General features: G+C 40.0%; 1 protein-coding gene across 6 annotated transcripts in view; it reads right to left on the reverse strand.

Moving 5' to 3' along the window:
• Positions 1-25,453, reverse strand: part of AK5 (adenylate kinase 5) — a gene marked incomplete at both ends in the record, with an annotated part of 236,929 nt that extends 211,476 nt beyond the window's left edge. For all 6 annotated transcript variants that reach the window (XM_082863294.1, XM_082863292.1, XM_082863293.1 and 3 more), the window contains 5 exons: positions 9,742-9,855; positions 9,952-10,121; positions 14,054-14,221; positions 20,930-21,116; positions 25,394-25,453. In XM_082863294.1, coding sequence (XP_082719420.1) covers positions 9,742-9,855; positions 9,952-10,121; positions 14,054-14,221; positions 20,930-21,116; positions 25,394-25,453 — 699 coding nt within the window. The remainder of the gene's footprint in view (positions 1-9,741; positions 9,856-9,951; positions 10,122-14,053; positions 14,222-20,929; positions 21,117-25,393) is intronic.
• Positions 25,454-25,851: the final 398 nt, after the last annotated feature.

Here is a 25,851-nt window from a genome sequence, read left to right on the forward strand (position 1 = left end):
ACCTAATACCAATAAAGTCATACCAGCTTTCTTTTTTTAAAAATTTTATTTATTTATTTATTTTTATTTTTGGCTGAGCTGGGTCTTCGTTGCTCTGCGTGGGCTTTCTCTAGTTGTGGTGAGCGGGGGCTACTGTTCGTTGTGGTGTGTGGGCTTCTCATTGTCGTGGCTTCTCTTGTTGAGGAGCACAGGTTCTAGGCGTGTGAGCTTCAGTAGTTGTGGCACGTGGGCTCAGTAGTTGTGGCTCGCGGGCTCTAGAGCTCAGGCTCAGTAGTTGTGGCGCACGGGCTTAGGTGCTCCGCAGCATGTGGGATCTTCCCAGGCCAGGGCTCGAACCCGTGTCCCTTGCATTGGCAGGCAGATTCTTAACCACTGCGCCACCAGGGAAGCCCCAGCTTTCTTATATTTAGTATTTTCAGGGTATATCTTTTTCTGTCCTTTATTTTCAACCTGTCTGTGCCTTTATTTTATTTATTTTTTTTGCGGTACGAGGGCCTCTCACTGTTGTGGCCTCTCCCATTGCAGAGCACAGGCTCCGGACGCGCAGGCTCAGCGGCCATGGCTCACAGACCCAGCCGCTCCGCGGCATGTGGGATCTTCCCGGACCGGGGCACGAACCCGTGTCCCCTGCATCGGCAGGCGGACTCTCAACCACTGCGCCACCAGGGAAGCCCCTGTGCCTTTATTTTTAAAAAGCAACTATTATAAAACTAAAGTATGTTTGTTTCTACCCAAATAATGAAAATCCCAGTTGAATCTTTCTGTAAAGGTAGGAGTCCTTTTGTAATGTAAACAATGACCCTGTTTATTCTTCATAGAAATTCAGCATCTCTGACCTTGTTTTCTCATAACACAGGGCACACTTGTGCACATATTTACTCTACACAGAATGTGATGTGCTTAGAGTCAGTGAGGCTAAATTGGTAGGATCTGAGAAGAGTACTGTGGGCTTCCAAAATATATGACAGCCAGTTTAATTTGAATTTATATTTTTGGTAATTACTGAGGAGACTCAAATTATAACTGCATCTGCATTTTCTCAAGGAACTGGCCTTTTCTATTAAAGACATTAAGGGAATTGGGCCTCGAAAATAAGGAAATACGGGAGTTTCTGTTTGAATGAATCACTGTGCAAAAAATACAAAATGTTAACATTGGGAAAGCCTTTTATCACTCATCCTTATCAAGCATTCTGGGCAAATAAAACCAATGGGTGCTGGCATAAAAAATGAAGATACAGTTACAGAACAACGACTATATGCAGTAGCTCATTACAGGGCTGTGAGGATGACAAAACGTAGATGCAAGACTCTCTGCCTTAATGAATTTGTAATTGTGCAGTATCTTTTCCCTTTGCCTCTCTTGCTCCACTCTCCACCGTTCTCTCACCAACTCTGGGCCCTGGCTGGCTGACTTTCTGGAATGAATCAACGGGTTCTGTCGCTCTGTGGTTTTCAGTTGGTTTGGGGCTGTGGTCAACATCAGGAGGAGATCAGAGGAAGGGAGGAGATGAAAGTCTGTTCCCTTGGTTCTGTTCCTCTGGGTTTATCATAAGCTGGCCACCTCTCTCTATTGAAGGTCAAGGCTTCGGTAAGGAAGCCTTCTTCATATATCTGTCTTCTCTCTGAGTTCAAGGAACTTCTTCCCCTTACTGCACTGTGAGCCTGGGGATGGTAACCGATCCCACTTTTACCAGCCTTGTGATATTGAACTATCCTTTGTAGTTTCCTTGTGTCCTATACATACCCTTTCAATAATTTTTAATAAAACTTTTCTGTTTAGCCTGTTTGCATGTTCTATATCTTTCCTGTTGGAACCTGACTGACACAGAAATCTAAAGAACGAATAGTTATCAATTTAAGGTACTATATGATAAGTGCTATACAAATATTACAGACAGTAAAATATTTTGCTCAACGAGCTGACAGTAGAGAGAAATCTCCAAGACTTGGGATCCTAAGGGAAGGTGTCCGGGGGAGGGTGAGATTTGACAAACAGCAAAAAATGACTATCAAGGAGGGACAAATAATGAGACAACAAGGGCAAAAAGTGTTCAAGAGATGTTAAGACAAGCCAAGTTCATCTCAGATCAGATTGCACGGGGCAGTGATTTCACAGAGACCCAAGAACCCTATGACACTAATACTGAGAACACAGCTTATGTGAAATTCCTCCCATTCTAAGGAATTTCTCTCCCACTCAAGAAAGCAAGTGTGAAGACTAGTGAAGATGACATTATTGGGATAACTGTGGGCTTATGCTCTAATTTCAGAACTTCAGTATTATTAGCAACAGCAGGCTTGCTTCATAACTATGGCAACATGCTATGGCTGAGAACCTTTGCTATGTGCTGTTAAACACTAAATCAATTTGCACTTTAGTGTGCTTAAGAATCAGCTTTGCTAAAGATTTTTAACTTGTTAACTTGCAGATTCTTGGGTTCCACTCACGAAAAATTCTGTGAAGGGACTTGAACAATGCACATTTTTTGGCAAGGCACGTACCTGATTCTGAAACAAACCATACAGGGAGAAACATGTTCGTGGATAGTAATTGGCATTAAAGCCTTTCGACCAGAAGAATGAATTAATGACAATGGTCTTTTAGAAAGATTAATCTGGTCACAGGACACAAGATAGACTGGATGTGGAGAGAATAAGGACCAGAAAGGTGGAAAACTGAAGACAATAGATGGAAGTGAGCACGTAGCATGAAAAGACTAGGAAGAAAGGAAATGAAGGGAAGGGACAGATGTGAGCAAAGTGAAGAATGAGTAGGTATTTATTTACTGAGTGTCATGGTGTGGTGGTTTAAAACATGCTGACAAGTTTTTGGGTTTTTTTTTGACACTCTCCTAATTAAAAAAAACTGGATTCTAAGTTCCTGCTCCTTGAATATGGGAGAATTAGTGACTAATTTCTAACAAACAGAAAGTGATCGATGTGATGCATGACCTTTGAAGCTAGGGTAGAAAAAGTGATAGGGCTTCCTCTGGCTCTCTTGGGTGACATGCCTTTGGAGCCCTGAGCTACTGTGAAGTCCAGTCACCCTGAGACCTCCATGTGATGGGATAGGAAAAGATGCTTGAGGAACTCCAGCTGTTCCAGACCCCAGCTATTTGAGTCTTCCTCCCAAATCAAGCATCAGACACGTTAGTAAAGAAGCCTAACTCCAACTACCATTTAAATATGATGTCCTGAGAGATCGTGATATATATATATGTATAGCTGATTCACTTTGTTATACAGCAGAAACTAACACACCACTGTAAAGCAATTATATTCCAATAAAGATGTTAAAAAAAAAAAGCTTCAAGTCATTAATTCCAGGGGGAAAACATCCACATTTTCTTTATTATTTTGCATGAGCATGCTAACGCTTAGAAAAAAATTTGTTAATTAAAATTAAATCACTCCCCTTTAGAAGCAAATCAAATTTGTCTCCCTTAGGAATAGGAAATCAAATTATGAATCTGTCAAGTCAATTCACTACGAAAGCAGGATGACAGCCCTCTGAGCATTTTTCATTTTATCTCCAAGCATTTTTTAAAACTATATTTATCTAGTTGAGAATTTCTCATATATCCAGTCTCACTCACTCAAACTCAGAACTTAACTCTATTCTCAGACGTAGCCATGTTTCTTAAGTCCTCATCAATGGACTGTGAGAAGTGATGTGTGCTGCCTTGGGGTCTGGGACTTAAGCAGTTGAGCATGTACCTTCTCCACTCTTCTCCCTCTTCCAACCACCTGGAAGTAACCATGGTAGCGACCTAGCTTTCACCACGCAGATGTCAACCATGTCCCAGGGAAGTGGTTATCAAAGTGTGCTCTCGAGACCCCTGGGGATTGCTGAGACCCTTTCAGGGAGGAAACAGATCAAAACTATTTTCATACTAACACTGAGAAACTGTGTGCCTTTTCACTCTCATTCTCTCACAGATGTACAGGAGTTTTCCAGGGGCTACATGAAGTGTGATATCATAGCAGCTGGACTGCAAAAGCAGACATAAGAACCCAGCTCTCTCATATTAAGCTAGAACTTAAAGGGATTTGTAAAAATGTAAAGCAGTGTTTCTCATATCTTTTTTTTTTTTTTTTTTTGTGGTACGCGGGCCTCTCACTGTTGTGGCCTCTCCCGCTGCGGAGCACAGGCTCCGGATGTGCAGGCTCAGCGGCCATGGCTCACGGGCCCAGCCGCTCCGCGGCATGTGGGATCCTCCCGGACCGGGGCACGAACCCACGTCCCCTGCATCGGCAGGCGGACTCTCAACCACTGCGCCACCAGGGAAGCCCTCTCATATCATTTTTTTTTTTTTCAGTTTTGGAAAACATGATTGCTTTTCATAAAAATGTGTTATCTTTGTTAACCTGTATGGATTTATTGTAATTTTTAATGACAATATTTAAAGATTTCAGTTTTAATTTCTCATATGCTAAATATCAACAGATACAGTCCATGTACATGAAAGCTTTTTGAATTCTTTAATAATTTTTAAAAGTGTTAAAGAGTCTTATGACCTAAAAAAACTGAGAACCATTGCCCTAGGGGCTGGAAGAACGATAACTTGGAAAGAACCTGCATCTGTGAATGAATGTGAGGACTGAAGCTATGAATGAATGAGGGCCCTCATTCACGGAGAGGCTGTCACATACAAGAGAAATAAGTTACTGTGTTACTCCACTGTACCACTGTCTTTTTATTATAGCATCTTGGCTTCACTCTAAAAAATACAGACAATAGTCATATGAGTAGGACACTACTACATCAAAAACTAAATTATATGGTATTGGTTTTCTTGGGCAATAAAGGTACAGATATTTTAGATTGGAAGTTGGTGACCCTTGTTATACCATTGCAAAACGATTGGTATAACTATTGTGATAACTTGGAAGGCAGACCATGTTCTTATGGAGCCCATAGTTAGAGATGAAATGGCTAGAAAGAGCTAGAATGTTAGTATGTGTTGATGTTCTCTGTTGTGTTTGGCAACATATAACAAGAAAAAGATAAGCCCGAGAAAGAACTGACCAATTTGCAAGCAGATAAAGAAAAACGAAAGTATCTGGTAATTTAAGACCTTATAAGATTGAAAAAGCCAACTGCTTCTATACCTCTAGACAGCAGAATATATGGCTAGTGCTGTTCAAAGGACTCCCAATAACTACCCAACTCCTTCCAAAAGTAGGGACCCAGCCCTAAGGCAAAACCCAGACTAAGAATGTTGCCTTCCTACCCAAGCCTGTTGTTTTATATGGCCTCAAAGTAACTGCCATCAAGATGAGAAAACAAACAAAGCAGCTTAATATCTATTGATATGTCCAGAAAAGGACTTTGAATGTAGTTACAGGTACATGGAACTACCTGCAAGCAAAAGGAGCAGAAGCCTACCAAATTTTTGAGAAAATGCAAAGCAACTATAAGCCTAGCCAGAAAAAGCTTGTGTATTTTTCACACTTAAAATACCTCCCCTAAGGAAGGCGTAGTCTCCAGCACATCACTTTGATGTAACCTGTGACCATGCAGAATAATAGACAATAAGAACTTCTCAGAGGGCCACGGGACTCAGAAGAGAACAGGCAAAGAGTTACTCCTTGAGAGAGAAAATGGAGTTGCCAATGGGCTAAGCCAGGAAATCACTCCACTTTCAGGGCAGAGACCCTTGGCAATCCCTGCCTCACAGCATTTATTTGCTGTGGTTCAGGGACTACCATTTATATTGCCCAAATTCCCTTTTCTGAATAGGAGCCTCTATTTCCCTTCTTCTGGTATTACTCCTCCATTGCTTATTGTTAGCAGGGAGGTTAGATAACTTGATGTTTATAGGTGTCTGTGATGAGGAATCAAATCTGGACCGAATGGAGAGAACTGAATATCAATAAAGATTCTCGACTTTTGAACTAGATGATGGGGTTCTGGTTTGTGTTCTTTAGGGAGAGAGTGAGTCCATTCTGTGTGGGAAGAAGGGAGCATGGAGACATTTGGATGGTCAGAGGGGCAAACTTGCGTAGAAGCTGCTAGTCAGTTCTCCCATCCTTCCACAGTAATAGAACTGGACTAAGTTTCCCAGCCTGCCCTGCAATTACAACACATCTAAATTCTCAACAAGGTCATGTGAGCAGAAGTGATGGATGCCACTTCCAGATCTGGGACTTCAGACCTTCATGTTCTCTTCCCCTTACGTGCCAGTTGGAACCCATATGTGACGGCAACCCTGCTTCGATCAGACAGATGATGACATGGCCTAGGAGGTGGCAGAACAACAACCTGGAAAAAACCTAAATGATCTCAAGGAGAAAAGCTGCCCAGCCAATCTGGACTGTTCATGTTGACATTTTTCCCTATGAGAAAAAAAAATACACTTCTTTGTGCACTTAAGTGTTAGGTCTTTTTGTTACAATGGTCTTACCATCACTAGTGTATATGGCTGATGTCAGAAATCCATCTCTTCTTATGCTCTGGACCTGTGAGGAAGTCTTGGGGAAAAATTTCTGCCTGTGTGTTTATACATGTCCACATGTTCAGTAAAAAAAAAAAAGCTGGTTAAAGAAAAACTTTGAGGAGTGTGGTATAATAAAATATATATATTTAGTGTTTGTCCCTGATTCCTGACACAGAGCTTCTAAAACACTTGGAATTTCCTGAGTGATAGGAATGTCTTTTGTTGTTTTTAATTAGCACCTTCTGACTACACTTGAGTCTAAGCTAATGAGGTGACTCAGGGCAGGGCCACTGGATAGCCTCAGGATGGAGTTGGTTTGCTGGAAAGACCAAGCATGAGACAAGAAGGTGAGAACTTTCAGCCCCATTCCCCCGCCTCCACGGAGGGGAAGGGGATTTGAAGACTGGGTTATAAAAACTCTTCAGCAATGAAGTTTGGGGAGCTTTTGTGTTTGTGAACACACTGACGTGCTGGGAGGGAGGTGCACCCAGAGACGGCATGCAAGGTCCCTGCCATCGTCAACCCCATACCTTGCCCTACACATCTCTTCTATTTGGCTGTTCCTGAGTTGTATTCTTTTTTTTTTTTCTGAGTTGTATTCTTTATAATAAACTGGTAAATGTAAATAAAGCATTTTCCTGATTTCTGTGAGTTGGTCTAGTGAATTATCAAATCTGTGGGGGATGCCATGGAAAGCTCCAAATTTACAGCTGTTTGGAGAGAATACAGGTGCCCTTAGGGCTTTTGAATGATGTCTGAAGCGGGGGGCAGTCATGTAGGACTGAGCCTTAACCTGCAGCGTCTGTGCTAACTCCAGATATTTAGTGTCACAGTTGAATTCAATTCTTGGACATCTAGTTGGTGTCAGAGGATTGGAGAATTGGTGTGGAAACTCCCACACATTTGGTGTCAGAAATGGTACCCAAAAAAATGACATCACAGGAGCTTAAGCCTATATAGGGTGTGGAGTAATAGGGACTGACCCTAACACTTTGCTTTACATAAACCCTGCAGCTTTGCCTCTGCACTCTCCGAACTCCTGCAGCTCATCAAAGGCAGCACCAACTTCAGACACCACTGGACTGCCTGAGGGGGCAAGAACCTCTAGGCTGCTACAGTGGCAACCTAAGAAAATGTTACATTGGACTTTCCTAGCCTCAGAAGTGTGGCTCAGAACAGTAAATGCAAGTGACTGTACATTCTACAGAGAGATACCAGACCATCTCATGGAATCTGCTAGCGGGTGTCCCCAAACTGATACCGTGACCCTTCACCCATTGTGGTGAAGGCCCATCACTCATGACCAGGCTACAGAAGAGAAGGTGGAGACTGATCAGGTGTGCGGAGAGAGCTGCTGGAGAGTCATGCATTTTCTGTCCCTTCCTCACTACTTGCCCCATTGCAACATAAGGAAGAATTTCAGGATTCTGAGACAACACTTTAGGTTTCTGAGCCTGAACCAGGCCCAAGCTGAGGATAGCAGACATGTTAAATTGAATGAGAAACTGAAGTTTTGATTTATATTGGACTGGGCTTTTTTTTATTAATTTTTTTTCCAGCTTTACTGAGATATAATTGTGGACTCGGCTTTTTAATACCTAAAAATGAAACTATCTGTGACCAGGAAAACTCTAGGATCTGCCTGAGTTATTATCCAGGGGAGAAGCAAGAGACATAGCATGTTTGAAAAGCGACAGACAGAAAGAATCACTCAGCTTTTCTGCTTGTACTCGCCAAGTGCATTTCATTTGAAATGAAGTGTGGACCAGGTTTGGGTGTGAATCCCTGCCTGATTGGCTCTCATGCTTCCACTGTAGCCACGAATCACATGGAATGGCTGACATAGTACCCATTTTCAACAGCAATATCATTTGGCAACAATAGCAAAAACAAAAAATTGATTTTTCTAGTTTTTCTCTCTTCAAGGCCAGAGCAATTAGAACCAAGCCCGTAAGCTGAGTAAGATAGAGATTCTGGACTTGCGTGGGAGGGAGAGATCTGAGGAGGGGAGAAAGATATTGCAGCACGATAAGCATCCCCAAAACAGTTAATGTGAATATTCAAAGACAGCTTTCATGAAGCCATCTTTGGCCTTGAACTGCCTAACTCCACACTTCTTTTATATGAGACATAAACTGACAACTTCTTTGACTTAGTTCTCCTTGATATATCGGTCATATATTAAAGGCTTCTCTAAATAAGAAAAAGAAAAACAAGTTTGTAGAAAAATAGGCAAAGGAAAGCAGGCATTCACACAGGGAAGAAATACAAATGGTGAATAAGTATCTGAAAATATACTTAACCTCAGTAATAACTCAAGAAATATAAATATAAAAAGTGAAATACTGTTTCTTACTTAACAGGTTGGCAAAAATTTTAAATATGAATTATCTGGTTGGAAAGGGTCTGGAGAAATATACTGTTATTCAACATCGATGGGACTATAACTTGGAAAATTCTTTTTGGAGGACAGTTTGGAAATAGCTATGAAAATTAAAACTGCATTTGTATGTGAGCATGCACACATGTCCATGCCTGGGTATGTAAAAGTGTAGTATATAGAAAAAGGCCTGGAAGGATATATAATAAGCTTAACACTATTTCTATGTCTCAGGAGAGGATGGGCAGTGGAATGGAAGAAGGCCATTAATGGACGTTCACTTTTTACACCAGGACTTAAAATTTGTTATTTTTTTGTAATTAACATTTTTCAATGAAAAATTAGACACACTAGCTTTACAAAGATTAAACAGATATACAAAATATTTTAATTGATTTATTTCTCTTTCAAATAGATTACTGGGTATTGAGCAGGCATAGTCTACTCAAATTTGAGTAAACTTTGGCACACTGAGCCTTGCCTTGTTATAGACAGGTGGTTTAGTGTTTCATACACCGGTGAAGAGGGCTTCCTTAGCTGTGAGTGTAGGGTGATATTTTACATCCCCAGGCAGTACTGAATAAGGCTTGTTTTAAGTGATTAAAGATTAAAAATACAATCTTAGGGAAAGTATTCTGAAGTAAAGGTTAGAGAGATGTGCATTTTTATTAAAAAATAATTCTATTATTGGTTTTTATCTTTTCTTTTTGGCAGAGACTGTGTTCAGTTTTTAAGCATGTGTGCCAACAAAATGACCTTCTGCCAACCCAAATGAATGTACTTGTTCATTTTCAGACTAGAATTCATTCCAAATAAGAGCAAGTCTTCCAAGAAATATATATATATATATATTTAATCTCAAATATTTAAGCAAAAAAAAAAAAAAAAGGTCATTTAAAAGATAAGGAGACATTCTTACTTGGTCCTCAAAAGATAGAGCCTGGGCAACATCTCTGGGAAATCCATCGATAACAATGCCCAATTCCTCAGGCATTTGCATCAATTTTTGTTTTATCTCTGTAATTGTTGTTTCCTTTTTTAAGAAAAAAGATGAAAAACCACAGTTAAACTTACACTCACAAGTGGTATAAAAATCTTTGCAGAATAGAAGCAAATTATACAACAGTACCTGAGGGGCCAATTCTCCAGTGGTAATTATTTTGGCAATAAGACTCCATTTCCTATTGCTGCTGGCACTGTGGATCTTCTTCCTTAATAATTCTCCCACAGAAATGTATTGAAATCCATAACGTTCAGCGATTTTCAAACTCTGAGTACCCTTTCCACTTCCGGGACCACCTATCATTTAAAACAGGCAAAATTGGGACCTTCTGATACAATAAGAAACACCCTTTCATACAACTATTATCTTCATCTTGAGATGCAGAGTCTAGATCAGTACCAGGGCAGAAACCATTCTACTTGTGGCATCTCAGTGCTACCTCTGAATGCAGAGAAGGTGTAGATTTAGCCGAGGAAAGGGTAGAATTGTCGTGATTGATTGTATTAGATGAAAGAGACATTTTTTTCCCTTACCGATTTTAGTAAACTACTAGTTTTAAAAATTGAATAATGCAGTTGAAAGAAAGCGCTCCCGTTTTTCTGTGTAAACTCTAATACTTTTATCCTCTGTAATCAAAGAAAAATCTATGAGATACAAAAAACAATGACTGCAAAGGCAGAAATGTGTTACATCCGAACAAAGAGTTAACGTGCAGTTTCGTGAAACGTAAAAATTAGTTTTAACCAAAGGCACACCAATATTGACATGGCTTATTTAAATCTTTCTTTGAATTGTCTGTTCATCCATCTCCTTTCCTTATATCCTTTAAAATTCAAAAGTTTTATGCAATAAATACGCAGAGTGAATGGAAGAGATCTTTAAGGCAGAACAATTTCGTAGAACTCATGATAGTTTTGATTTTGTGATACATTAGCATGAAATAATCAATAGTTTGCAAAATAAATCAATACCAATAATCAGTAACTGCCATTTATTTTTTAAAAGCATAAGCACTAAAAAATTATAAAATGTATGTCTCAGATTTTATTTCCAAATCATATTACATTATTTTAGTAAATTTATATTTCTAGACAACCTAGACTAACTGGAATCTAAAGTCTGAGCAAATTTCAAAATAAAGCACGTAACAATCATCCCAGTCTGATTTGTTATTTGTTGGCAATTATAAAAATAAAATATTTTAAAATACTTAATCATAAATTATTGACTGTAGAAAAAATATTTTAAAAAGTCAATGATAATAAGTAATGAATTGTTTTTGGTGCTATTCACTGAAACATAATTATAATTGGTTAAGCAATATTAAAAATAAAAATTCAACAGAAAAGTGAGTTGATGTTGTCTCTACTAATTCAATTTATCAAGTTTTTTGGGGGGTAGCAATCATTTTACATACCATTATTTAGTATATTTTAAGAAATTCTTGTTGCAAATAACATAAGCAAAAAAGAATGGTGTTTGCTTCGCTTTGTTCTGGATTTTGTAAGAAGAGTTCTGAGTGAGTGAACTTGGTTGGCTAGGGGTTATTTCCTCTTTAAAAATTTTAATGTGCAGAATTCTAAGATCAACTAGTATACTGAGACCCTTTCCTTAACCTCAATCCCAAATAATGATCCTAATAAAACTGGTTTTTGCCTTTGCATTGCCTTATTAAACTTATGATAGAAATTTGTTTACATTTTTGACATTGTCTTTCTAAGAAACTCTAAATCCAACCCTATTAGACTTACCACTATAAACTACTACTGTATTAAATTCATTACTTCACAAATGAAAAGTTTTGGTTCCAAGTAGCTGCTCTTGGCCTATTAAGCCATGGGTAAACCATGGACTGGCTTGAAGACAAATAATTATATGATCAATGCCATCGACAAATTCAAACTAATTTGATCCCTGAAGAATGAAAATTATCTTTCATATTTTCACACCTGATCTGACAAATCATCAAAATAAGAGAACATATTGAATTTTTAAAACTTCAGACATGCTAAGAAAGTTACGGCACTTCAAGGAAAAACATTTTTTTGTCAATTAATGGAGGCATTAGCAGACAACAAAAGAATACGACTAGCACAATTGACAGAGAAGAGCATTAATTTATTGGATGAGTTTGATTACCGGAGCTTCCTAACAAACTAGTCTTACTTTCTTCTCCCTGAAACCAGAGTAAGTTTAATTTTGCTATATTTATTTAATTCTACTACTTATAAATATTAGGATCCATCTAACTCTTAGATTTTATGATTATGCTAACATAAGAGAGATTCATTAATATCTGTGCCAAGAAGGTTACCTTCTTTAAAAAAAAAAAATCTGTATTGCCGGAAGGGAAATTTTGCTTATTTGGATGTGGATATCTGTACCTCCCCCACTCTTTTTCAGGTTGGAACTAATAAAACTTTGTAAGGTTCAGGTACAATTATTTTATAATTCCTCAAAAGTCATAAAATTGTCTCAATTTTCTCAGATAACCTCAGATTCACTTTTTCTGTTCTTCTCTTATCTCAGTCCTCTAAAAGTTATTTACACTCATTGGTTCTGTATCATTCTTGTAATACATAAAATGTTACAACACACAGTGTAAGTCTAAAACCAAAATCATACCCTTGGGAAGCAAGTTGATTTTATTGAGTAAAAAAGAACTGTGAAGTGTAGGAGATTTAAGCATTTATATCTTCTCCACAGATCTTAGTTTACTGAAATAGTTTAATCATTTTCATATAAAATTCACAATGCACAAAAAATTCACATATATGTGCTGTTTTATGCAAGAACAACTTGTTTTACACCTTTTTCATGGACAATCAAGCCTTCATTTGTTTATCCTGATAATAATCGCCAATATTGTACTAACAGCAAGAAAAACAAAAATGAAAGACTATCTCATTTTAAAAAGGTGAAATAATTTCCAATTATTCTCCACCTGTAGCTCTATTTTTTAATGAAGCATTTCCTTGTCTTCTAGGTAAGAACCCCAAAATTTTAAGCACACACACAAAAATTCCACCTTCAAGAATAGATAGAGATTTATGGCATAATAGTGGCTGCCATAAACCATGAGAATATTTTGACTTTTAGAAAGCTGATTTCTGTACTCTCGTCTTACAGTTATTTTTCTATAATATAACAATTCAGGGATAAACATATTTGCAATTTCATTTTCATTACACTTACAGATGTACAAACATCCCTCCTTCTAGACTGGTAAACTTAAATTCTTGTTCTAGTTTGGTGTGTTTATTTGCATGTTTTTTCCCCAGTTGCCATCATCGTTACATCTTCTGGGAGCAGTACTTCTTTGCTTGGGGGCTGTATACATTTGGCCCTCGGTTAACAGTTACTGGCTAGAATAGCTTTAACATCTTACGCTAGATTTTTGCTTTTGGTCACCTTTGTGAAAGCTGAGTCAAATTGGAAAGTGAGACAATGACTACAAATGTTTCATGTTGACAGGGCTCTTCAAAATTTTACAGCTTTTGAGGAAGTTAGAATTTGCAAAAGTGGTCAAAAATGCATTCTGCAAAATTACTTAAGACATTTTCAATATCTAATCCTTGTGAAATGGCATCAGACTGATACTTTCATATTCAACATAAGATTCATAGTGGCAATTTAAAAAATTAACTATTATCCTTGTTATTTTCATTAATACTCAGATGTTACGTGCTGTGTAAAACACTATTCTATTAGATTTGCTTGTCTAATAACATCAAACTTAGATTTTATCATTGGTGCCAGCCTGTCATAGGAAGATTCATTTACATGAATCTTTACCAACATATTATTATTGTTGTTTACTTTTTGCTCTGAAGTTAATAGTGAATAAAAATTCAATTTGTTGAATTAAAGGGAAAAAAACACGTCATGTTTAGAAAACTTCTAATGGATTCAGCTATCTACGTTAAAAATTAAGCAAATAAAAACCATAAGATGCTAAATCTTCATTTATTACAGAGAATTTCTACGACATTGTAATGAGATTCTATAAAAGTGCCATAAGCATTAGATTATATAATTATAACAATATATGTTTTATTGAAAAGTATGCTAAAAATATTTCCATCTACTGTCTCTCAAGTTTTTGTTTCCATTGTTTGTCATTATCCAACTACTTGCAAATATGATGTATAGTTGACATAATTTTTGAAATGTAAATATATAAACAAAATGAGCAACAGTATGAAAATTTTGCTTTCTGTCCTCGTACCTATGACAAGAATGATTTTTGGTCGAGGTCTAGTAGGATCAAAGACCTCATACTCCTCAATTAACTCCGCAGTCTCTGAGAGGTCTGTGTCACTTTCTATGGAGAATTGATGGATTGGAGGGAGCCGATCATACCGTCGATAAGGAAAGTTTGAATTTTCAGGCATTACTGCAAAAGAGTAAGATAACTTTGAAACGGAAAAAAAAGCACAATAAAACATTTTTTTGCACTTAACCAATTAGTTGAAGAAATTTAAAAATGAAATGAGTCTGATTTTTTTCAACTGGAAGAAGACTCCCGTCCCCTTAAGTCGTCAGCAAACTTTTCCTTAAAGGGCCAGATAATAAACATTGTGGGCTTTGAGGAACGGAGAGTCTCATACTCCACTTAGCCAGGAAAACAGTTGTAGACAATAAATAAACAAATGGGGACTTCCCTGGTGGCTCAGTGGTTAAGGATCCGCCTGCCAAGGCGTGGTACACGGGTTCAAGCCCTGGTCGGGAGGAACCCACATGCCGCAGAGCATCTAGGCCCATGTGCCACAACTACTGAGCCTGTGCTCTAGAGCCCACGAGCGACAGCTACTGAGCCCGCGTGCCACAGCTACTGCAGCCCGTGCACCTAGAGCCCGTGCTCCACTGCAAGAGAAGCTGCCACAATGAGAAGCCTGAGCACCGCAACGAAGAATAGCTCCCGCTCACCCAACTAGAGAAAGCCCGCACGTAGCAACGAAGACCCAACATGGCCAAGAATTAAATCAATCAATTAATCAATCAATCAATCAATAAACAAACAAATGGATGTGCTTGTGTTCCAATTAAACTTTGTTTATAAAAAACAGGCAGTGAGGGGCTTCCCTGGTGGTGCAGTGGTTGAGAATCCGCCTGCCGATGCAGGGGACACGGGCTCGTGCCTTGGTCCGGGAAGATCACACATGCCGCGGAGCAGCTAGGCCCGTGAGCCATGGCCGCTGAGCCTGCGTCTCCGGAGCCTGTGCTCCGCAACGCGAGAGGCCACAGCAGTGAGAGGCCCGCGTACCGCAAAACAAAATAAAACAAAACAAAACAGGCAGTGAGCCAGACTTGGCCACGGGTCATAGTTTGCCAACCTCTGCCCTCGAGGAACCTTCTTAAGTACTGCCTAGTCTTGCTTGGTAGTTGGTATACATCCTAGTCACCGAAAACGGTGCTCCTAGAGTTTTGTAGCACACACCTTCACAACTTTCATAACCATATGCAGCTGCCGATCGAGGCAATGCTTATGCACAACGTGTTTCATTTATCCATAAATATAGATACGCAATCACTATGATCCAGGTACCCTGCTGTAGTCCAGTGGAATGGCTTGGTGGCATAATGCACAAAAACTTAAGGTACTGTCACAAGACAGGTGAAGAGTAGCAAACAATTTCTATATTCGGAACATCTTTCAACATCACTTAACTTTACATTCTCAATATTTATTATCTTTAATCTCCTTGATTTAAAAAGGTAACTATGAAGATTTAAATTTACATCTACAACAGCAATAAATCTTTGCTATTTATTGTCAGACATGTTAGTGTGTTGAGGATGGTTCAGTAGAAGAATACAATAAGAGGTAGTCCTGTCCCCACAGAGCCTACAAACTAGAGCTCACATGCTTATATCTGAGAGCGGTATGCACACCAGGCAGGGTAAGTGCTAAAATGAATATCTCTTATGGTAAACACCATAGGAGTTCAATTGATGCGTAGATCCATTTAGGCAGGAGTGGTAGAAAAAGACTGCAAAAGAGGCAGGACTTGAACTTCGAAAGACTAGAACAGGTGATGAAAAGTGGAAAGTATTTCTCAGTTGGTAGAAATGAAACACAAAGACTCAGAATCGGAAATACAAATGACATGTTCAAATAGATCAGAGGACAGAGCCGGCAAGCCCAAGTGAGGCAGATGCTCTCTACCAGCTATTGCTGTTTGATTCATGGATCTTTCCTTCCTCATTCATGTGCTGGTATTCAAGGAGGCAAAGAGAAGCCCTAACTACCCAAAAAGCACCTGCACAAAGGAGACGGAGGTCACCTGGCCTGCCATGAGTAATTTGGCTAAGCGGATTACTGGATTTTAGCACGGCATAATACTCACATTTCCTCTGGAGATCAGGTAGAACTTTCCATTCTCTGTTGATACAGTAAATGAGGTCATTGACTACTGACTCATGGAACTCACTTTAATTCCACGAAAAGAGTGAAGCAGTCTACAGATGACAGTGGATATTCTTTTTTTTTTAATTTTATTTATTTTTGGCTGTGTTGGGTCTTCGTTGCTGTGTGCAGGCTTTCTCTAGTTGTGGCGAGTGGGGGTTACTCTTCACTGCAGTGTGCAGGCTTCTCACTGCGGTGGCTTCTTTTGTGGAGCATGGGCTCTAGGCGCCCGGGCTTAGTAGTTGTGGCACGTGGGCTCAGTAGTTGTGGCACGTGGGCTCTAGAGCGCAGGCTCGGTAGTTGTGGTGCACGGGCTTAGCTGCTCCACAGCATGTGGGATCTTCTTGGACCAGGGATTGAACCGGTGTTCCCTGCATTGGCAGGCGGATTCTTATCCACTGCGTCACCAGGGAAGTCCCAACAGTGGGTATTCTTTAGAAAATTCTGGGAAGAGCTATGTCAGGAAAGGCACTAACAACATTATCCAGTTCTGCCTTGAAATTGAACTGCTTCACCCAATGCAGGGCAAAACTCTAAGCATTACCATTGATTACCTTCTTCCCTCACTCTTCATATCTATTCCCATAGACTTCTCTCCAAAGCATATCCCAAATGCACACGTTTTTCTCCATCTCCACTACCACAACTCATCCCCAAGCCGCCATCATTTATCTGGACCACTGTAGACTCTACGAGTTGCTTGCTCCTACACCACAGTCCATTGCTTGAAATGTTCTTTCCTTGTTGATCCCATGGCTGACTGCTTCTTGTCATTCGCACCTCAGCTTAAATGTCACCTCCTATAAGAGGACTTTACTGACCTTTTAATCTAGGGTAGCCAGCCAGTTAATTTCAAGGACATCATCCCTTACAATAATGCTCTGCACAGCACCTACCACTTCACCATTGTTTGTCCTCTTCCACTAGAATAAGTTCTATAACAGCAGGGACCTTTCCTATCTGGAACTTTGTATCCCTGGGAGCTAGAACTATGCTTGGCACAAAGTTAGTGTCCAATAAATACTTTCTGAACCAATAACAAAGAGAACAATCTTGCTGAAGTAGATGGTGCCCATGGAGAAAAGCCAGAAGATAGGTAGGTAGAGTGTGGCCACAATGTGGAGGGCCTTGATCACCAGGGTAAAGGGTTTAGCTTTAATCTGGTAGAAAGCCAGTGGAGGTTTCTGGGGGGTAGAGAAATGACATGATGAAATATGAAATATATTTTTTAGGAAAATTAACCTGGTGGTGATTAGAATGGATTTGAGCAGGGAGAAACTAGGAGCAGAAAGGGTAGCAGCTAGGAGACTGTTAAAGTAGTTCACAGGTAAGAGGTGAGGGCTTAGACTAGAGGGGAAGTAGGGGAAATGGAAATGAGTGGTTGGATATGAAGGACATGGTTCGGATTCAGATATGAGAGATGACAGAAGATGACAGCTCAAAAACAACTGCCAGGTGTCAAGTCTAAAACAATAAGGAACATATTGCATTTCATCCAGTATCTTTCCGCCCTCTCTTTTAGGCTCTAGAAATACTGGGCTTCTCTCCTTCCTGTCTTTATCCTGGCTTCTTCCTCTATGTCAGAAATCTCTGTTCTCTGTTCACTGGTATACTCTCATCTCCATCCTTCTCTAGTTGACACCTACTCACCTCTCCGTCTCTTAGTATTAGCATATCACTTCTTCCAGGAAGCCTACCCTGAACCCCGGCTTAGGTTGGATCCATCTGCCTGTTAATATGGTTAGTTCTGTAGCATATGGTATTTTCTATAGCATCCATTGTGCTTCTAATTATATTTTTAACACCTGACTTCATCACTATAGGGCAGGTGCCATGTTTGTTCATGAGGGCAGGCGCCATGTTTGTTATTTTTTGGTGGTTACATTCTCGGTCTTAAAAGAGTGTCTGACACATAGTAGTACTCAATAAGTGGAGGAGGGCTGGTTTTGAAGCAAATATGATATGTTTGGTTTTGGACATGTTGAGTAAAGCTGACAACGAGATATTCCAGAAGAAAAGCTCTATGGACAGTTGGAGCTATGGGACTAAAACTCTTATTTGTGAGTAATTATTTGTTCAATTGTATACAAACGGTAGAAAAAAATGGCTGCTCACCTCATATTTACGGTACAATGCTTTAAAGAACTGTCAGCTAATAATTTATCCTTGCTTTTATCATATTTTTACTTAGGAAAGTAATTTGCTTAAAAATTATTAAAATGTTCTATTTCACGGAATAATTTTTCATGATAATTATATATTAGCATGGTTATGTCAATATTTCAGCAAAAAAATGCATGAATCACTTTTTGTTTCTAGACATAATAATAGTGCTTACAGTTACAGGGAAGTTAGCAATTCTGTTGATTTTAATAAGCTATTCTGTAAATCATAGTTAAAAACCTACAAAGCACACACGTGCAAAGCATTTCATAAAATAATATTTTATTATTATAAGATTAATCAGTTTAGAAACCATTTTCTGTCTTTTAGCCTACATTCCAGATATTAAACAGTGTGATACAACATTCTTGTCACCATAGTATGTGAAAGGTTTTATTTGATGATTAATTAAAAGATCTCTGAGTTGGAATTCCGGTAAAGTACTAGCAGATATGGAGATTCTAAAATTAACTAGTGATTTCAGTTCTAATGAAAGTTAAATCTACATTTTCCATTCCTATTTTAGCTTATCCTGCTAGATCAAGAGTTCCAAACTGGTCATCTGTGGGCCCAACGTAGCCTCATAGATGTGCTTTGCTCAGCTCGACATTTTTCCAAAATTTGTGCTTGACTCCCTTTAGACAATGATTGTTCACTCTAGTTCTGTTCTCTAGTTTGACCACAGTCTCCACCATTCTCTATTACATACTTGGCCTGCCTGGCTTCTACATATAATCAAGTCAAGTAACAGTATAAAACAGAAGCATTCAAATTTCATTTTGTTACAAAATGGCCACTTTATATAACCAGCTTTTCGACTAAGTGAATGTCACATCCTCTTAGACTTAAATTTAAGAACATAAAAATATCTTAGACTAAATCCAGTAATACCTAAGGTTTGTTAGTGCTTTAAGGTTTAAAAAGAAATTCCCCATATTTATGTCACTTGATTTAACAAGGGCCTAGGGCATGTATTTAACATTGAGCCAGATTCTAACATATGATGACACCCTGGGAAGGAAGTTAGCCCTTTTGGGAAGGTGTATGAACCCTTCAAGCTCACAAAAATATCATTTTATTCACTTAAGCAGTAATTTACCAAGTGGTGTGCTGCAGTGGTAACTGCTTAAAGGTTCTCTCTTGAGCACCCAAGCCTAAATCACCTAGTGGTGACCCTGGATTGACAGGGAAGGAGTCTTCTCCTCTCTGGAGATGTTTCTGAGACAACGTCATTTCTGCTTTTTCTCCCTGCTTGTGTTTCTTAAAAATTAACACACTCTGACTTTTCCCCACATCATGTTCAAATAAAATCTAAGTGGGTCATGACTAAGTAAGATAAAACAAATTAAGATTTATTTCCCCCTTGTATTTATTGCAAATAGAATTGTCTCCGCTTCAAATTCTGTCTGTATAACTGAAACTTTTCGTGGTACAATTTTTGAGAATGGCTTAAATTTTGAAAACAGAATGATTTGGGCCACTGGGAAAGAATTAATTGGTTTCCTCTGATTGGAACTGATTTCATTTTGCACATACTATTGTACTTCTCAATTTTATCTGGAGCCCAAAAGGCTGCTTAGCTGATTTGGAACTAATTTTGATAAGCACATATTTCAGAAAGCTGGAATACCATGAATCTCCTCTAGCGAATTCCAGTTCTTAGTTCCAAACTATCCCTAAAACTGTTAAACAAGTTTATGCATCCCATTTCTTTTGTAGCACCCAAATGCCTAATCTCATGCATTGCATTCAGTAGCTGCTAAATAAATCCTTCTTGAGTTAACTAGTATAAACTTTACATGCATTTATGCAGGTGCATTAATATGAACTCTGAATTTGGAAACACAGTAATAAGTTAAATCTCTTCTGAGTTAATCAAAAAATGTGGTAGTTATACAGTAACTATCAATTCTGTCTGTCAACTACTCATTTATTTGGAAAAGTCTAATTTGCAATTTTAAGAAAAATTCAGTATGCTAATGTAATTCATTTTACAAAATAACGAAGTCAGGACTTCCCTGGGGGCGCAGTGGTTAAGAATTCACCTGCCGATGCAGGGGACAAGGATTCGAGCCCTAGTCCGGGAAGATCCCACATGCCACAGAGCAACTAAGCCCGTGCGCCACAACTACTGAGTCCGCATGACACAACTACTGAAGCCCCCGTGCCTAGAGCCCATGTTCCACAACAAGAGAAACCACAGCAATGAGAAGTCCGCGCACCGCAATGAAGACCCAACGTAGCCAAAAATAAATTAATTAATTAATTAAGAAGAATAAACAAAATTAATGAAGTCAGTAAAAAATTTCATTGAGCTTACAAAATTACATACAACGGTATGTAATTTTGTTTGTCTTATCATGGAGGTGATTAGAATTAGTAGCAGAGACAGAATAGTCACATTCCAGGGCCAAATATCCTTTTAGGTGCTGGGAAACCTACTAAATTAAATCATTGCCTACAGTTTGTATGATAGGTTTTAAAGAAAATTGCTCTAAGTATAAACTGTCTATTATTCTACAAATACATTACCATTTCTTAGAAAGGATCTCCGTGACTGCCCTCCATTGAGCGGAGGTAAGGTCTTCTTCTCCTGGCTTACAAATGAATCCCACTTCACCTTGTCACAGCCGCCTAGTTCCTTTACTTTCTGTAAACAACTTTCCAAGTACTCTACTGGGTCTTCAGGCTTAGAACACATCAGTCCATTCAAAAGGCTCTGAAATACAACACAATATGCCCACAGAAAATATGTTTTTAAACCACCTTTGTCAAAATAGTGTATATCCCGTCTTTAAATTCTGGGTTGTTTTGATTCTTTGCATTTAAAAAAAAATAAACAATTAGAGTTGAAATTATGCTCTGATTGAATAATTAAAATACCCCCTTAAATTCTTGACCAATTAGTTTTCAGCTCAGCATTCTCTGTCTTTTAAACAATTAAGGCCAACTATACTGTTTAAAATAGAAGAACCTTATCAATATGAGATAAAGTGCAGTGTGTAAAAATGCCCCAGTCATGATTTATCTCATTCCTACCCATCCTTAAAGGCTCCAAGCCTCAGTTTCAGAGAATTTTTTAAGGATTAAAAAATGTAAATATTTTGTAAATATAATGTATTTTACATACATATAATGTATGTAAATATTTGTAAAGTACATATTAAGTGCCTGGAACATAGTAAATAATAAATGTTGGTGGTTGTAATCATCATCATCATCATCATCATCATCAGGAAGTCTCCCCTGAGCCCTCAGGTTGGCTTGTGGACCCAACACCCTTCCTTGGTGTTCATGATACCCAGAAAAAACTATCTTACCTGTCATTCATACTAAAACCACCAGTTTATGTGTTGGTCTCCTCTTCTAACCTACAAACTCTTCAACAATACAGTGTGGGTCTTATTTATTTCACAATATCCAGCCTCTGACACTTTCCCTCGCACAAGGTAGGTACATACTGAACTGTTCTCTACTTAGAAAAAAAAATTTCACTCAAAACATAAAGACTGAGTTTAAATAAACACATTTGATATATAATAAATCACTACAATATCCATTGATATTACAGAGGAAAACCTGGTGTCTGATATTTCATAAGTATTAATTTCTAAAAATGCTATAAATTTGGAAATGCTGATTCCTGGGAACTGAACTGATGTGCAAAATATTTTCCTTTGGAGTATTTCATGGAAAAAGCATAGAGGATTATTACCACCATTATTAATGCACAAAACACACACCCTTTGAAAAGCTGACATCTTTCCTAAATACAGTATTTTATTTTCAAATTATTCTTGTGCAATTTGCTCTAAATGGTAGGCAGTTCCTACCAGGTACATTTGTTCTCTGAAATCCTAAATAACGTAGGTTAGAATGTTCAATCAGAGGAGTTCAACTGCAGAGGGAGCAGAAAAAACTAACCTGGGCATCCACAACCAGTTTGTATGTCAGGGTCTGTGCTACACACACACACATTGCGTTTAACTCCTTGGATTCCTCCTACCTCAATGTAGCTAACTCTGTGGCAGGGTTTACTCTGTTTCTTTGCATGCTTTAGCTTACCCAATGCACTTTCAGCCCTATGTGGCATTATTATCACCATTTATAGACTAGGAAATCCTGGCTCAGAGATGTTAGTGAGTTGATCTAGGTTACTCAGCTAGAAACTCGTAGGCCTAGGATTCCAAGTCAATGGTTTTGATTCCAAAACCCATATATTCCTCTCTCTACATCTTGCAAAAATATGATATGGGATTTAAAAAGTGCCAGATTTTCTGTGCCCCATACATAATCCAACTGCAATTCGAGTCACTCAAGATTAGGTTTTTAGTTTTTTGATCCCTATTATTGCCTAAAATGAGTGAACGCACTCAGTGAAGATTTTTTTTTTTTTTTACTGGAAAACATGGTTCCAGCCTCCCTAAACATATCTGACTCCACAAAGGGTACTGATTTTAGGAGGAGGAATGAGGTCCACTCCTTCATAGATAATTTAAATCCATTCTTCTAACAGTCAGCCAGAATCGGGGATCCAAAACAACCAGCAAACATTTTTAACTCGGTCTACTTGAGTCAACCCTTTGAGAACCTGAACAATCTAATTTGTCTTGCCCCAGTATTCAAATTAATTGCCAAATCTTTGCTCTAAGGTACAGCGATACAAGATCAATATATACACCATAAGGTTAACTAGAGTTAAGAACTCATCTAAAAATGGAAACACATTTCAAACTTGAACCTACCAGAGATATCCCATTTAGCCCATATGATGTTTCAAGTCAGAAAGAAATCTGAAAAGGTCAGTTAGATATAGCTAGTTGCTTGACAATATGTAGATTCAATAATCAATCACTTGGTCTACAATGGTGTCTAGTATCCACAACTGTGCCCAATGTTTTGGGCTTGATAGATATCTAACTGCTAAACTTTGTATGCCTAGAAACTTTGTATACCTACATTGTGGTTTTGAGGGAGAAAATCTCCCTCAAACTTAAAGTGTTTGGTTTAAGTTTGGAAACTTAAAGCGTTTGGTTTAAGTTTGGAAACTTAAAGCATTTGGTTTTGCTGTCTACACTCATCACATGGAGAACTGCCAAGTTTTACTTCTCTCTTGTGCTGTGCACAGCACAGATTCTTCTTACTGGAAGGATGGAGCTTTTGGAGGTCACCAGCAGTCTCCTTCCAGCTTCCCATTGCCTTGGATTGCATTTAAGTACACTGTATATCTGTATTTCACCTAAGCAAGTTGACTTCCCTTTCTGGGTGTGCACTATTTTAAAACATCACATTCATATGCAGAAAAGCCAAGGAAAAGCATAGCACCTGAACAAAAATGCCTGCCATCACTTATTTGCACAGTGTAGATTTTCATACACAGCTATCAAAATCCTCTGTGGTTACCAAGGCGCAAAAACAGTACTCACATTTATATAGAAAAAAAGGTGTACTATTAAGAAGCACTTTGCAATCAGGTGGCCCTGCTGCAGATGTTTCTAATTACTCTTTTAGGGATGACATTGATCTCAGTAGCAGTATTTATGACAAAACCCTGCAAGCTCTTCATCTCCATATTTAGTTTTTGAAAATTAAAAAAAAGAAAAGAAAAACTCTTAACGAGAATCCTGCATACGCCCAAGACCTGTCCTTATGCAACACCTCCTGATTATTTTCAAATACTAGTAACACACTTGCTTGATTGGGGTTTCACATACTAGGCGTGTGCTCAGTGGGTGATCTACCTGGAAATCTTGTCTTCAGATGGATCTGAAACCGGTGGCTTATGGAGGTGAGAGGAAAATGGAGATCTGTAATTATGGCGGCCCATTTAAAGATAATTTGGGAAAACAGAGACAAGATTATTTTCCCAAGTAGTGTTATAAAATTCCTTTTAGCAGAACAAACCCCCCAAATAGGAGAACGAGCAACGCATAACTTTTAGTTTACTGTATCAGTCCACAGTCTATCACCTTTCAGAAATGGGGGAACAGGTTTCAGAGGTCGCTCTATGAAGCTTGGCTCGCTTCCATTTTTTTTTTTTTCCCTTAACCTAAGTAAAAACACATAGGATTCAGGAATGTTCTAAAATTCAAATACGGAGAGAAGGAGAGGAAACAAGACGATCCGCGACGTAGCCTATGGTTTATAACTAACCAAGGTTCTAGTTCATCCATCAAGCCTCCTCTCCCACATTCCCAAAGTGTTCCCCATTTCTCGGGTCTCTGGTGCAGATGATGCTGTGATGCGGTCGGAAGACAGAGCAACAGGAGTCACGCCCGCCTCGCCACTCCCTCTCTGATTCGCCTTCTCTACGTGGGTTGGTGAGGACAGGCGAAAGCTATGGGCTGGGGAGGTGAGGAAGGAGAACCATCCCTTCCAAGGTGACGGGAAAACGTGCTCAGGAGTTCATTCACCGAAAGCGCAGAGCAGCGCTGGGTGAGAGCCACCCGGGAGGTAGCGCTGCACTTGATGGGTTTGGATTTGTTTTTTGCATCTTCATCCCTCTCTCCCAAGCTGTCCCTGTGGTGGGCTGCGTTCGTCCTCACTTCCCCGTCAACGCGGGGGTCCCAACCCTCGGCGCGCGAAGGGACTAAGGCTCTCGATTCCCAGTTCCGAGTCCTTGCTGGCTGCTGGGCGCCAGCGTACCCACCTGGCCTGATCCTCACCCCGTGAGAGCGCGGCCGGCCGCTGCCAGCAGCCCATCCTGGGGGTCCACATGGGAGGGATGCGCTGGGGGCAGCCTGCTTCCAGAACCCTGTTCGAAGACTGAAACTTGATTTTCGAGATGGAGGCTTCTGAGTCCAGCCTTCCGGCAAGGACCCCGCAACCCGCCAGACAGGCAGCTACCCCTGGGCAAGCAGGCGAGCAAGCTTCCGCAAGCGTCTTCACTTCCGTGCCCTGCGTCGGCAAGGTGGGACGGCGAACGGCCTCTCACCCCGAGCCCCGGGGATGCCCTCCCCGACCCTCCCGTCCTCTCTGCCAGACCTAGCCCCCTACCTCGAAAAGCTGCGGGATTTCCCTCCGGGCCAGATACTCCTTGGCTTCGTTGGTGTTCATGGCTGTTCCGCGCGCGCCCTGGGGCGCAGGCGGGAGGCTCCCGGGCTGCGGCGATCAGGGCTGGGGCTGGCGGTGTCCGCACCGAACACCGCGCAGCCCTCGCTCTCACGCGGAAATACACGCTCGGCTCTGCCTACCCAGGCCGGGCCCCCCTCCGCCTCTCCGTGGCGACTGTGGTCTCAGAGCTCCCACCGCCCCCTCCTCAGTGCTGGTCCCCACGCCGGAGCTGCGGGCTCGGAGCCGCGGCTTCCCGGGCTCTAGGCTGCGCGGCCGCCAGCGGAGGGGCGGAGGGGGCGGAGGGAGCGGTGGGAGTGGAGGAAGGAGAACAGCGCGGCGGACGCCAGGCAGCAGCCCGCCCGACGCCAGGCAGCAGCCCGCCCGCCTGCTTGTCCCGCTCG

This window comes from Leucopleurus acutus (genome assembly GCF_964270905.1).
Source record: "Leucopleurus acutus genome assembly, chromosome: 2".
NCBI lineage: Eukaryota > Metazoa > Chordata > Mammalia > Artiodactyla > Delphinidae > Leucopleurus > Leucopleurus acutus.